At 41.4% G+C, this 12,814-nt stretch overlaps 1 protein-coding gene across 2 annotated transcripts in view; it reads right to left on the reverse strand.

Annotated features, from left to right (window-relative positions):
• Positions 1 to 12,814, reverse strand: part of Ltn1 (listerin E3 ubiquitin protein ligase 1) — a 57,431-nt gene that overhangs the window by 24,911 nt on the left and 19,706 nt on the right. For both annotated transcript variants that reach the window (XR_015632713.1, NM_001024235.2), the window contains 9 exon segments: positions 12,540 to 12,675; positions 9,950 to 10,762; positions 9,683 to 9,724; positions 6,730 to 6,919; positions 6,124 to 6,363; positions 4,808 to 4,961; positions 3,884 to 4,028; positions 3,285 to 3,471; positions 418 to 577 (listed from right to left, as the gene is read on the reverse strand). Coding sequence is in view for 1 of the 2 variants with exons in the window: in NM_001024235.2 (NP_001019406.2) it covers positions 418 to 577; positions 3,285 to 3,471; positions 3,884 to 4,028; positions 4,808 to 4,961; positions 6,124 to 6,363; positions 6,730 to 6,919; positions 9,683 to 9,724; positions 9,950 to 10,762; positions 12,540 to 12,675 (2,067 nt within the window). In the remaining variant the exon portion in view is untranslated.

Consider the following 12,814-nt stretch of genomic DNA (forward strand, 5'->3'; position numbering starts at 1 on the left):
GCGGCACTATTAGGAGGTGTGGCCTTGTTGGAGGAAGTGTGTCACTGTGGAGGCAGGCTTTAAGGTCGCCTATGCTCAAGCTGTGCCCAGTGTTATACAGTCTCCTTCTACTGGCTTTGGATCAAGGTGTAGAACTCTCAACTCCTCTCCAGCACCAAGTGTGCGTGCACGCTGTCCTGCTTCTTGCTGTGAGAACTGTAGCCTAACCCGCCCTCTGAAACTGTAAGTCAGCCCCAATGTTTTCCTCTAGAAGATCTGTCTTGGTCACAGTGTCTCTTCACAGCAATAAAACCCAAACTAAGACACTATTATTAAAAGGGATTTAGATCAATGCTCTGATTAAACAAAAGCACAAATGGGGCTTACATCTTATAGAAGGGAAAGCCAATTTAAAAACAAATTGAAAGGGAATCTGACCTGTCAAATAAAAGCTGCAAGAGGCTAGAAGTATTACCAAGTACAGACAAGTTGCTGTAAGTTATATTCATTTTTTGAAGCATTTCACAAAATCCACTTAGAAAAGATGGCGGATTGTCGAGTTCTTCACACCACTGCAGTGAATACAGCAGCTCCGCACCTAACAGAATGGACACAAGTCGGTTATTAAAGCCCAGCGTACAGACCCTGTGCTGACCCAACTGTCAGCTACGCTTGTGGAAAGCTGAGTCTCAGGCTCTCCCTTGTCTCCTCCAAAACTCCTGTCCTGGGCCAAGCTGGCTTTCTAACTCTATCAAGGAGAAAGCAGGTGAGCAGTGGAGGGTGCTGAAAACATGGCGGTGAGGGCGAGGAGAAAGCAATCTGCTTCCACAACACAATTACTCTTTGTCCTTGTCCCACACCCTAAAATGCCCGCAGTGGGAACAGGACAGTAGCTGCTCATCCATGGAGGATCAAGAAGACCCTCCCCAGGTCTCTCCTTGAGTTGATAGTGGATATTGACTTTATGTGCCTGCTTTGATGATGTTATTTGATGCTATTCATTCTTTTCTATGCAGGCCTTGTTGGGGAGACACTGTTCTGCCCAAGGCTCAAACACCTCAATTGGGTTTCCCCAGTTGATTTCTGCTAAGTATTTGTAAGCTCATTTGAAGATGTTGCCTTTGTTTACTCTCTGGATGCTGTGAATGCTCAGTGTGATGACATTTTGCTAACTGTCTGCTACTCCCATCAGGTATTTGTTACTTCTTCTTTTACTTCTGCTTGCTATAAAACACAGCCATGTAGATTCTCGGGCTACAGAAGACATGGTGGCTAGCCCTTGAAGTACTTTCACCAGTCCACCCAATTCTAACAGCTGTATTCACTCATAAAAACAGCTGTCAGCTGGTTTTCCAATTGCTTTGAGATTTGAAAGAATAAAGAAAGTGACAACAGCTGTCTGTCATAAAACAGTATCCTAACCCTAACCCTAAGTCCGGGATGTAGGGTCATGTACCTATACTATAGTCCCAAGCACCAGAGAGCCCGAGGTGTCTCCCACCTCATATTAGAAACCAATATGGTAACTTAATGAGGCCCCATATCAAAACAAATACCACTCCTCTTCTGAACTTACTAGTCATTAAAAAACAGCCAGCTATTACTGTAGTGTTCCCATCAAGTTATAAAAGGTAAAAGAAACTGGGCCAAAAGTGGACATAAAGCACACCTACAATTTGCCAGGACTGACGGGATTGATTCCTCAGGAGGAAGAGGCAGGCAGATCTCAGTGAGTTCAAAGTCAGGATGGTCTACAAAAAAAAAAAAAAAAAAAAAGAAGGGCAAGAGAGATAGTTCAGCAGTTAAGAGAACTTGCCATGTTTGGTTCCCAGCACCCATGTCAGATAGCTCACAGCCATCTATAGCCCAAACTCCAAAGATCCAACTTCTTTGGCCTGAGGGCATGTGCATTCACATGTACCTACCTATAGCACACACATATTTAAGAATAAAAATAAATCTTAAAAAACAAAAACACAGGGGGCGAAGGGGAGCCTAAGAGGTTCCACGACCTTAGACAAGAGCTTCATGCAAATTCATCAAAACCAGGAACCAACGTACCCTACAAACACGGGGGTGTGGCAGCACACCTTTGATCTCAGCACTTGAGGGGAGCACAGAAGCCCTCTGTCAGGCCAGCCAGGGCACATAGTAAGACCCTGTCTCAAACCAACAAACGAAAAGTAACCATGTCTTCAGTAACAGAGTGCCCTGCATGAAATCTCTGAGGGCTGTCGGGATAAAAGGACCAAGAATCTAGCACAAACGTCCCAATCACAGGTTTCTTCTAGCCTGGAGATAGTCAAAACCTTTATAAAATCACATGTGGGTAACAAACACTCATTAAATAGCAAAAACAATTACTGTATTTAACTGAGAGCTGAAAAGGAGACTAAGTATCCCTTATCTAGAAATAGTAGCTCAGTCCTGTACTATCAACAATTTGGAACACAGGCAAGTCCATCTCTCTGAGTCTGAGTCCAGCCTGGTCTACACAGCAAGCTCCAGAGTAGCTACAGCTATACGCTGATACCCTATCTCAAAAAAATCAATCAATCATTGAGAAAAATGACAATGATTACATTAAGGCAGGCTGAGATTTTGTCTCAAAAAAAAAAAAAAAAGGTGGGGAAAGGGGCTGGAGAGACGGCTCACTGGTTAAAGGCGACTGCTGCACCTCCATCACCAGGCCTGGGTCAGCTCCAGCAGCCATGTCAACCCACTCAAAACCGCCTGTAACACTAGCTTCCATGGCAGTCGGAAATGGTCTCCTGGCTTCCAGGAGTACCTACACGCACACAAACAAATAACACAACAGCTTAACACAACAAGGACGAATCACCAACTTCTAATCTTCTGTTTGGACAGAGATAGCAATGTAAATTAAATGTCATTCAGTAGTCAAATGAAATTTCACCTTTCTTTCATAGAACAACTATTCTCTCAAATGCATGTAAATGCATGTAGTTCTCAAATGAATACTACTGTGTACAGGACATACATACATACGAATGAATGGGGAAATAAGCTGAGGCCTAAATCTTGAGAGTAAACATTTGAGTCCTTACTTGGCAGTAAAATAATGAGAGCCATGTGTGTAATGATTCATATGTTCAACACCCAACCCAAGAGAACCTTCACAATCCTGACATCACTCCTACTTTCTTCAGGGCATGGGACCCAGCATCTCCTTACTCTGATGTTGTGCCAGCTTGAATAAAATAAATAGTTTAAATAAAATTCAAATTATGCTGAACACTGAACTAGATCCTAGAGTGTCTACCTGAACCTTCACAGATACTTACATATTTTCTCAAGGACATCGTTTTCTAGGACTATTTCCTTTTTCTGTGCAATTAAGATCATTTTGCTCAATAATGATGAAGTGCACAAATGGTTGGGAAGAGTCTTTGTATCTTGATCCTTAAAGTCAGTCTTGAAGCATTCATAATTTAAACTCAGCCTTCCCTCTAAAAGAGGTCTGTGTAACCACTGTAAATAGAATACATTAAATTAATGCAAATTCATTAGATATTCTAAATTGCTCATCTATAGATGTCCAATTTCTGTTCACTCTTCATCCAGTGTCTTTTGTTCACATGAGGCTAGACTATGAAGTCTACATAAAAGTGCAGTAGTTCACAAGCTTGGTTTGTATTGGCGCAGTCAACAGCATGCACATTTCTTTAGGATTCCCTAAGAGAACAAGACCTTATTCCTCTTTACATGAGGCTGATACCAGTATCAAAAGGCATATTCTCACTAAAACTGTTATTAATGTTCAGAGACATAAGAGCAATGCACGAAATCCTCTTAACTATCCTTTCTACTCCAGGATAAAAAGACTGACAGCTGAACGGACCAGCAATTCAGAATGAGATCCATACTGCAGCATTCAACACACCTGAACAGGAAGAGACTGCCTCATCTTTTCCCACTCGCTGTCACTGGGCATTACACTTCCAATATAGACTCCAAGAAGAGAAGTGTCCTCACTCTCTACAAGAGTACTCAGCAAGTCTCCAACAGCAGACAAGAGGACCTGAAGACTGAAACCAATGCAAGGAAGTGCTGTAGTTAGGGTACAAGCAGTTTAACAAGCTAGTACTCACTAAACACCCAACTAGAGAAAGAGCACACTTGAGCACAGAAAGACAAAGGGACGAGATCTTTCCTACTGCCCACCATACCTCAGACACAGAAACTCAGAACTAGGGTTCAATCTCACATTTATGATGTGAGAATAGGTGATGCTTCTATCTCAGGATGGAGTAGATGCCTGTTTTCAGATACAGAATGTCTGAAACACGACTACCTTCCTGAATGATACGAGGATGAGTATTATTTTACCTAACCCCAAAGACACTACATACATTGTTTTCAAGTTCATTATATGGACAGCTATGTAAATGTTCTTATAACCCATTATCTTAAAAATAAACAACCAAGTACAATTGGTAAGTATGGTGGCCATTAAAGATCACAGTTAACAATCCAAAATATTTAACACAGAATAATATCACAACATGCTACTGACTACAGATAGTGTAGCAGGTAAATAACTGCTCTATTGACAACTTAAATGAATAATGTTAAGACAATTTCTTAAAAAAAAAATCTGGACGGTCTAGTTTTGTAAAGGTCTTAAACAGATTAGAACTCACTAATCATGAACTTTTTCTTCTTCTTTAAGACCAGATTCTCACTCTATAGTCCAGAATGACCTCAAATCTGTGATCCGCCTGAGGGCTAAGAGTATGGGCATACACGCCCATAGCCAGAAGGAGACAGTACAAAAGACACCGTGCAACTGTGCACAAAACGTTACCTCTCGTTATCCAAAACTGAAGACTGAACCTGGTCCTTCAGCCATAGAACAGACAAACGTAGAAAGGTGCTCTGCTCATATGTACTTGCAGTTTGATGGACCAATAAATTTACACCAGAAAGCAAAGTATTCTTCAGTTTACAGATCAGAAAATCTAAAAACCAAGGTATTAGCAATAATTTGTAATCTCACCGAATAAACTATTTTTAGAATAAAACATTGGAAACAAATTTGCTGTAGATCTGAGATCTTTAACATGTTTTAATTTTAAAACAAAATATAAAATGAAACTTATCACCAAAAGAAATTAACTGTCATATTCAGAGAATAATGCAAGCTAGCCTGTACCATAATACTGCAAAATGATAAGGTAGCTATGTTCCCTAGTCTGAATTTCCTTACTGAAAGTAGGTGTCCTGTCACAGGTTATCTTTTCCAACAGAAAAGTTAGAAAGGATAGGGAAGAGAGCTACCCAGCAGTGGCATTCTTAGTAGTTGTTCATTTCTGTGACAGGGTCTCCCTGGGAAACCCTTGCTGGCCTGGACCTCACTATGTGAACCAGGTTGGCTTCAAACTCATGGAGACTCTCCAGTCTGAGCCTCCCAGGTGCTGGGATTAAGGCCTCATCAATATTTGTTTTTTGTTCCGACCCTTTCTCAGATAAACTTGAATACAGAGAGCAAAATCTTAGTCCTTACAAGGCAATTTCAATTTCATTTTTCATAATCAAGACTAAACACATTTTATAATAAGAGATTCTATCTTAGTAGTCTTATCCTTTTATAAGTAAGGAAATAGAGTCATTGAGAAATGGGGTACAGCAGGCATAGTAGTGCACAGCGTTAATCTGGGCACTAGAGAGGCAGAGGCAGGCAGAGCTCTCCACTGGCCCTAAGCCTAAGAACCTGAGGGTTCTACCGACACCCATGGGGTAGAAGGCAAGGACAACCTCCTCGCTGTCCTCTGACCTCCACAGTTCACGGTGGACAACAAAGGGCCACACCAAACAAATACGTGTAATCCTAACAGAAATGAAGTGTCCTGTCAGTGCTCCAGAGAGAAGAGGCTCAGACTCTAGTATGGCCCCTCGCAAACTGTTTGCCTCGATATCAACATGCACAGTAGAAATATCATCTACATATTTATTTTTAGCTGGGTTATATTTATTTTTAGCTAAAAATATGACAGTAATATTTTCTCAAGGTTCTTTAAACTGACAAACACATGACGATCCAAGTAAAAAAGCCCGGGCACTTACACTATGAAGGTCAGAGCCGGAGATTCCCAACCAAATACTTGAGCAGTAGGCTCTTACCTGGCAAGTGTGTTCGTTCTTTGCTCTGGGCGCATAACTGAAAGAGAGTTAACAACAAGTCTTCGGATGCGGGCGTTAGCAAGCCTCCTCCTGCTGAGCTGAAGAAGCTATGGATCACATCACAGACAAAAGACACTGAAGAGTCACTGTCTGCTGCCTCTGAGAAGTCCTTGGTTTTGGATAAAGTTTCATGAAGTTTAACAATAATTCTTGCAACGTACACTTCTCCAATCAAGTAATCTACAAATAAAACAAAAACAAAAACCAGAAAATGTGATTATATTAAACAGCAAAAACATCTAGAAAGTCAACATGCCTCTAACATGTGATAGCCCTCAAGCTTTAAAAAGCAAACTTTGAGTAAAACCCAGCCATGGACTATAAAATTCAACAGTGGTTATTATTTCAAAGAATTAGAAATCAAAATGAATAACATTATATACCTTGAGTAATACCATGTAACAAACACAGTATTTATAACAAATATAAGGTATTTGAGAAAACATGTCTTATCTCTACCAACAATATTCAAATTAAAAGTATGGAATCCCCCTAGGAGGTAGAAAGGATTATCAACCCTGCTAGAAAGCCAAGTTGTATCCCTACCGTTTTTAAGGTGCTGAGACAGTGCCAGTCTTAGCAGAGTCCACTGTTCGGAAGAGTGACATTCGGAAGATATTGTGGATTCCAAGTCTTTACCACAAAGACAGTCTGCCAAGGCAACCAATTTCTCTCCAAGAATACTGCCTTTTAGCCAAGGAGTTACTAAAGCATGTTTGTCTGAACTAGAACATGCCTAAAAACCATAAAACTAAAGATTAGAAGCCAGATCAAAAGATGTGTCTGGATTAGTATGCGAATGCTACTAGCTCCCTTCCCTCCCCTGGTCCTGGCTCTCTCTCTGCTGTCTTCCTGTCCTCAGTGACCCTAGTGACATCACTCCCCAGCTTTGTTACATTACCCCAACCACACAGATCCCCACATATCAAAACCCATACAATCCCACCTGGTTTTCAAGATCACCCCATCCGTTCTAGTCCAAGATAGACTTTCTTCTCTCTGCCCAAGCCAACTACTTGTCTCTGACTGTCTAAAGCACTTACTAGAAAGTACTATTATACAAATGTTTCATCTCTGTGTGTGTCTTGTCTTTCCAATAAGACTGAGTTCCCTGCTAACAAAAACTGTTTTGAACTTCTTTGATGCCTGCTACCAATCCTGAAGATATGTTCAATGAACAATGAGTGAACTCTGAAGATAGTTTATAAATAAATGGCCTCTTAATGGTACATTTTTGTTCATTAATTTTTTCTGATATTAAGGAACAATTAATAATAATGGCCAGCTACTTCTTCGATATTAACAGTGGGGTTTACTTCCCCAGAGTCTCTGAAACAGAGTACCTAAGGCCAAGTATCTAATGTAACTTTTTTATTTTTGTTGAGTGGGGAAGTGAGAGAGAAAAACTTGTAAATCCACCCCCAAAACCATGCTGATCCATGTTCCCAGGGCTTCTTTTGCTTTAAAGGTTGAGAAGAAAGGATTTGCAACTTGGTTCATTTCAAAGCCTGGAAAAAAAGAAAACCCAAGTGCACGTTGGGTAGTGACTAAAAACTGCTTATCTTTATATTAAAAAAGTATAGACAATCAGAGCTAGAATTTCAATCTAAGCCTTATCATTAAGCTAGCCTTACAATCTCTGACGTCTCTCAACCAACTGGGGCCCACTTCATAACTTATAAACCAACAGGTTTAATTTTCAGATTTCCCTCCTGGTAGAGTAAAATGACCCTCAAGTTAGTAAGACATGAACATGAGAGTTGCAGTGCTTCAGCGCAGCTAGCGAAAGACTCTTTGCAGCTGTAAGAAGCCAGGACAGTCAGAAGTGTCAGGAGCCCAGAGAACTGGAACCTTACAAACACTACGTCAGGAAGACGTTAAACAGACATAAGTCCTAGATGACCAGGCTGATACAGTTGACATCAAGTGGGTAGTTATACATTTATTCTTTCTTTTCTTACTTTTAAAAAATTACATTTGTAGAGTGTGTGTGTGTGTGTGTGTGTGTGTGTGTGTGTGTGTGTGTGTGTGTGTGTGCGCACGCATCAATGTGTGAATGCATGTGTGAGACATGCTTACTTATTGTATGTGTGTAGACAGGACCTACGGCTCAAGTACGAAGATCACAGGACAAACTGCAAGAGTTTGTTCTTTCCTCAACCATGTGAGTCACTGGGCTCGAGCTCAGGCCGCAAGGCTCAGCAGGCACCATTACCCAGTGAGTCTTTATGGTTGACTCTCCCTGTTCTGACTCAAGGCTTCTCAAGCAGCCCCTCGAGCTCTTCATAGAGCTTGCTTACAGAATACTGATCGAACCAAAGAAACTGTGTGCCTGGAAGCTATAATTCTCAGTAAACAGTTAAAAAAAAAAAACCAGTCCACACTTACATTTTGTAAAAGGTAAACCAACTGGTGAAACTGGGCATTCTATAAACACAAGTGAAAGGAGTTCGTCTACTTAACTTTTCATTTTTTGTACTGGTACAAATCAAACCTGGGACTCCAAACACACTTGGCAAGTGCTCTACCTTTGAGCTTCCCTAACAACCATAATGTACTTTCGCAAAATAAAAAAAGTTTGTAAAATTAAGCAACAGTGTGAGTATACTTGATCACCTCTGATGTCTACTAGACATACAATGGGACTGAAGCATAGCTCAGTGACAGAGGCTTGCTAAGCATGTCAGAGGCTCTAGGTTCAATCCCCAGTAGAGCAAAGAGGAAAAAAAGGAAAGAAATTACTAGGATAACTGATTTTGTCTTGTATTTATGACTACCACTTTAAAAAAAAAAAAAGCACAAGAAAAACACAAATTCAGGTGAAATAGAAATATCAGTAAAATACACTCTAGGAGGAGGTCTTTTTAAGTTCATCAAAAACATCTACAGTTGAGAATTTAGTTATGCCATTTAAAAATCACCATTAGAAAAGAATACTAGGGGTTGGGGATTTAGCTCAGTGGTAGAGCGCTTGCCTAGCAAGCACAAGGCCCTGGGTTCGGTCCCCAGATCCGAAAAAGAAAGAAAAAAAAAAAAAAAAAGCAAAAAGAAAAGAATACTAAGGCCTTTTTAAATTTTTCTGAATTGCATCCTTTGACTTCATCTGGTTCCTTTATTATCAGTTTTCTTATGTAATCAAGTGGTAAACTGCACAAGGCTGAAACATTCTCGCATCCTGCACAGCCCTCCAGACAGGAAAAAGGGCGTGTGCAGATGTGTGCAGTCAGAGCTAGAATCGCTTGCTTAACTTTAGACCACGGAGAGCAGAAGAAACCTCACAGCCCTTTAGAATACTGTACTGCACTCAATGCTGCATCATCAGCTAAGAAACCAACTGGCCTTTTCAGATCCGTTTCTCATTAGAATTGACAACAGTCAGAATGTGCTCTCTCAAACACCACTACAGTCAGCATGAGAGTAGGACTGTGGTTTTAATTTCTATATCTGCACACAGAAATAGAAAAAGAAAGAAAGGGGATGGGATGGGGGTTTAAAATACCTTTTCAATGACCCGAAGAAGAGAGCTCCACTTCAGGTCCTCCTGAAAAAGACAAAGTTACAAAGTTACAGGACAAATGCACAAGCTTTGAAAACATGACTGAAGCTCCCCACATCCAAAACAAGCTGCCTCAGTGTGGCAGGCCAGCTAGCAGGGAGAGCATGCTGTCTTCAGACTGACGCTCAGAGCCCAGCCAGGAACACTACAGCTGCATGCTCATCCTTATCGCCCATCCTAAAAACGTTTGAAACCTTAGGTGAGTCATACCTGAGTTAGATCATCCAAGACTTCCTTCCTCTCCACGTCACTGTCACAGCATCGGAGAGCACTATACAAGATGTCCACCAGGAAGCCCCCGTCTTCCTTCTGGCTGTCATTTAGCCAGCCTATCAATTTATGATATAAGAACTGAACTGCAGGGTTCTTTTCTGCAAGTTTGGTTATTTCCAGAGGTTTGGCTTTGACAATATTCTTCTGTTTGTCACCAAGGAGAATTTTAAACACCTGGCCTGAGGAGAAGGAATCAAGCAGCGTGGAGAGAAACTGCAGGTGTTGCTCTGACTTCTGCTCATTGACAAAGCTAATGCTCACCTCTGCAAGTTTACAGACTAAGTCTTCCAGAGGTTTTTTCCTTAGAGGAGATACTACGTCTGAAGATTTGTAACTGAGAGAGGACCCAGTCCCTCCTCCTTCAGAGCCTTCGCTGTTCTCTCCTTCTGAAGACACACATTTTTCACTCCCCTTAGGAGCTTCAGGTGTATCGATGACAAACCTGACCTTGCCATTCCTCTTTCTGTTTGATTTCAGTGAGCTCTCTGGTTTCTGAAGGATCCCTACTAGGTTAGATACACCCAAAACAGACTTCACGTCTGCTTCTGGCTCACTGATCTTCTCAATGCAGATCTCTGACAGCCTTTCCCAGAAACTTAGCAGAACCTTCTCCAGGTTGTAAACAGTTTCGGCGTCTTGTTCTACATCTGCTTTGGCTTCCCAAGAACTCAACGTGTCTGCTAAATGGTTAAACAGCGGCCCGTGTTGCAGTCCTGAGTCTTTGAGAACTATATCAATAAATGGGATCAACTGAAAGAGAAGGTACAAACTTTTAATTTTGTTTTCAAGAGAGTTTAAACAAGGTTAAAGCACTATAAAGTATCCTATTTGAGGACCTGGGAGATGACTCAGGCTGTAACGTGCATGCCAAGCAAGGATGTAGACCTCAGTTCAATCCCCAAAATCTATGTTAAAGGAAAAAAAAAAAAAAAACCCAATCAGACCAGATCCTTGGGTTCACTGGCAGCACACAAATCTGTGCATTTCAAGCCTTCTTCAAAAAGCAAAAGGAGTGGAGTCCTGAGAAATGACACAAGAAGTCATCCTCTGGCATTCACACACACTTAAACACGAACGCACACATACACACTTTCTCTCTCTCCTCCTATTTGGTAATAACTTTTTCCCCTCATACATCTGAAAACTGTAACTATTTTCCACTCATTCAAAAAATTTGACACTTTCACTCTATTCCACCTCAATTTTATGATATACTCAACCATAATTCACAATCCAGTTTTCTTTGTATTTTCTAAGATCAGGTTTTGCATTTTCCTCACTTAATTAAAAGATACAAAAAACATACAAGATTAGAAGCAGATGAAGTGGTGTATGCCTGTAATTCTAGCCTTGGGAAGTGGAATCACTCGGCTTCCTTAACATATATAGTTTGGCTACACAGGAAGCTGATGGCTAGGCTGGGCTACATGAGACCTTGTATAAATAATAAACCATAAATCATGTGAAAAATAATTGGAGCACTTAGGCAGCAAAGACTTATAATATCTTTCCTGAATTAGAAAGGCGAGAGATGGAACCAGGCTGCTCGACAGAGCTCCAGGACTGACAGACAGACTGCTCTACAGAGCTCCAGGACTGACAGGACGACAGAGAAACCCTCTCAAAACCCGGAGAGAGAAGGAAGGAAGGAAGTGAAGGAGGCAGGGAGGGAGAGGGGGGAAGGAAGGAAAAAAGGCAGGCAGGCAGACAGATAAGAGATGGTAATGGAGCTAGAGATGGCTCAGTAGCTAAAAGTATGTACTGCTTTTGTAGATGACTGGAGTTCAGTTCCCAGCACCAATTACAGCTACTTCACAACCACCTCTAACTCCAGCTCCAGGGGACCCGAATCCTTCATCTAGACCATCAGGTGCCTATACTCACACCCCACAAGTACCCACAAAATCTCGGACAGAGTGAGAGACAGCTGGACAGTGGTGGCACATACCTTTAATCCCAGCACAGCAGAGGCAGGCTGAACTCTGAGTCCAAGGCCAGCCTGGACTATAGCGCTAGTTCCAGGGCAGCCAAGGCTACACAAAGAAACTCTGTCTCGAAAAACCAGAGAGAGAGAGAGAGAGAGAGAGAGAGAGAGAGAGAGAGAATATATCTAAGATAATATCAAATATACAGGCTTCTATAATTATAGAGCCTGCTCTCTCACGGATCTCAGAGTCAAATTCATAAAGGCGTAAATGCGTATGAGCACTTTAGAAATAACAAGAGTATTATTACTGAATAACTGAAACCTCACTACACATCGCCAAAAGCACCAAGCCACTTCTGTTTTGCACTGTCTCTTTCTAAAGAAGTCAGGGATTTAAATCCAGAGACAGAATGTGGTAAATTAGTATATGGGTATTACGATAACAACTGACAGTACAGAATTGTTATTTATACAGTCAGAAATGTACTATTCAATTTGTAAATTTCAAAGTGAAATCCTTTGGGAGGCTAACTGCCAAAGGGTGAGGAGGACCCGGTGAGTTCTATCTATGTGCACAGCATGGATGGCGTGCAAACGTACCTGCTCACCGATGAGCATCTGCACCATCTCCTCCTCACCTAGGTTCTGCTGCATTATAAACCGTAAGCACTCGAAAAACGCCGCAATGACCGCTGAGCATTCAGCAGAGCTCGATCTGGTCCTCTCTGTTGACAGCCTAGGCAATAATAACCGAGGGTTACTCTCCCAGAAGAAAAGAAGAGCTCAGATCTACACACAGCAGGAAAAAGGAGTCGCACTGAATAAAGACCTTAACATTAGATTCTTCGAACTAAAAACTAAGAGCAACCGAATAT

Source organism: Rattus norvegicus, chromosome 11 (assembly GCF_021556685.1).
Source record: "Rattus norvegicus strain SHRSP/BbbUtx chromosome 11, alternate assembly SHRSP_T2T, whole genome shotgun sequence".
In the NCBI taxonomy this organism is placed as follows: domain Eukaryota; kingdom Metazoa; phylum Chordata; class Mammalia; order Rodentia; family Muridae; genus Rattus; species Rattus norvegicus.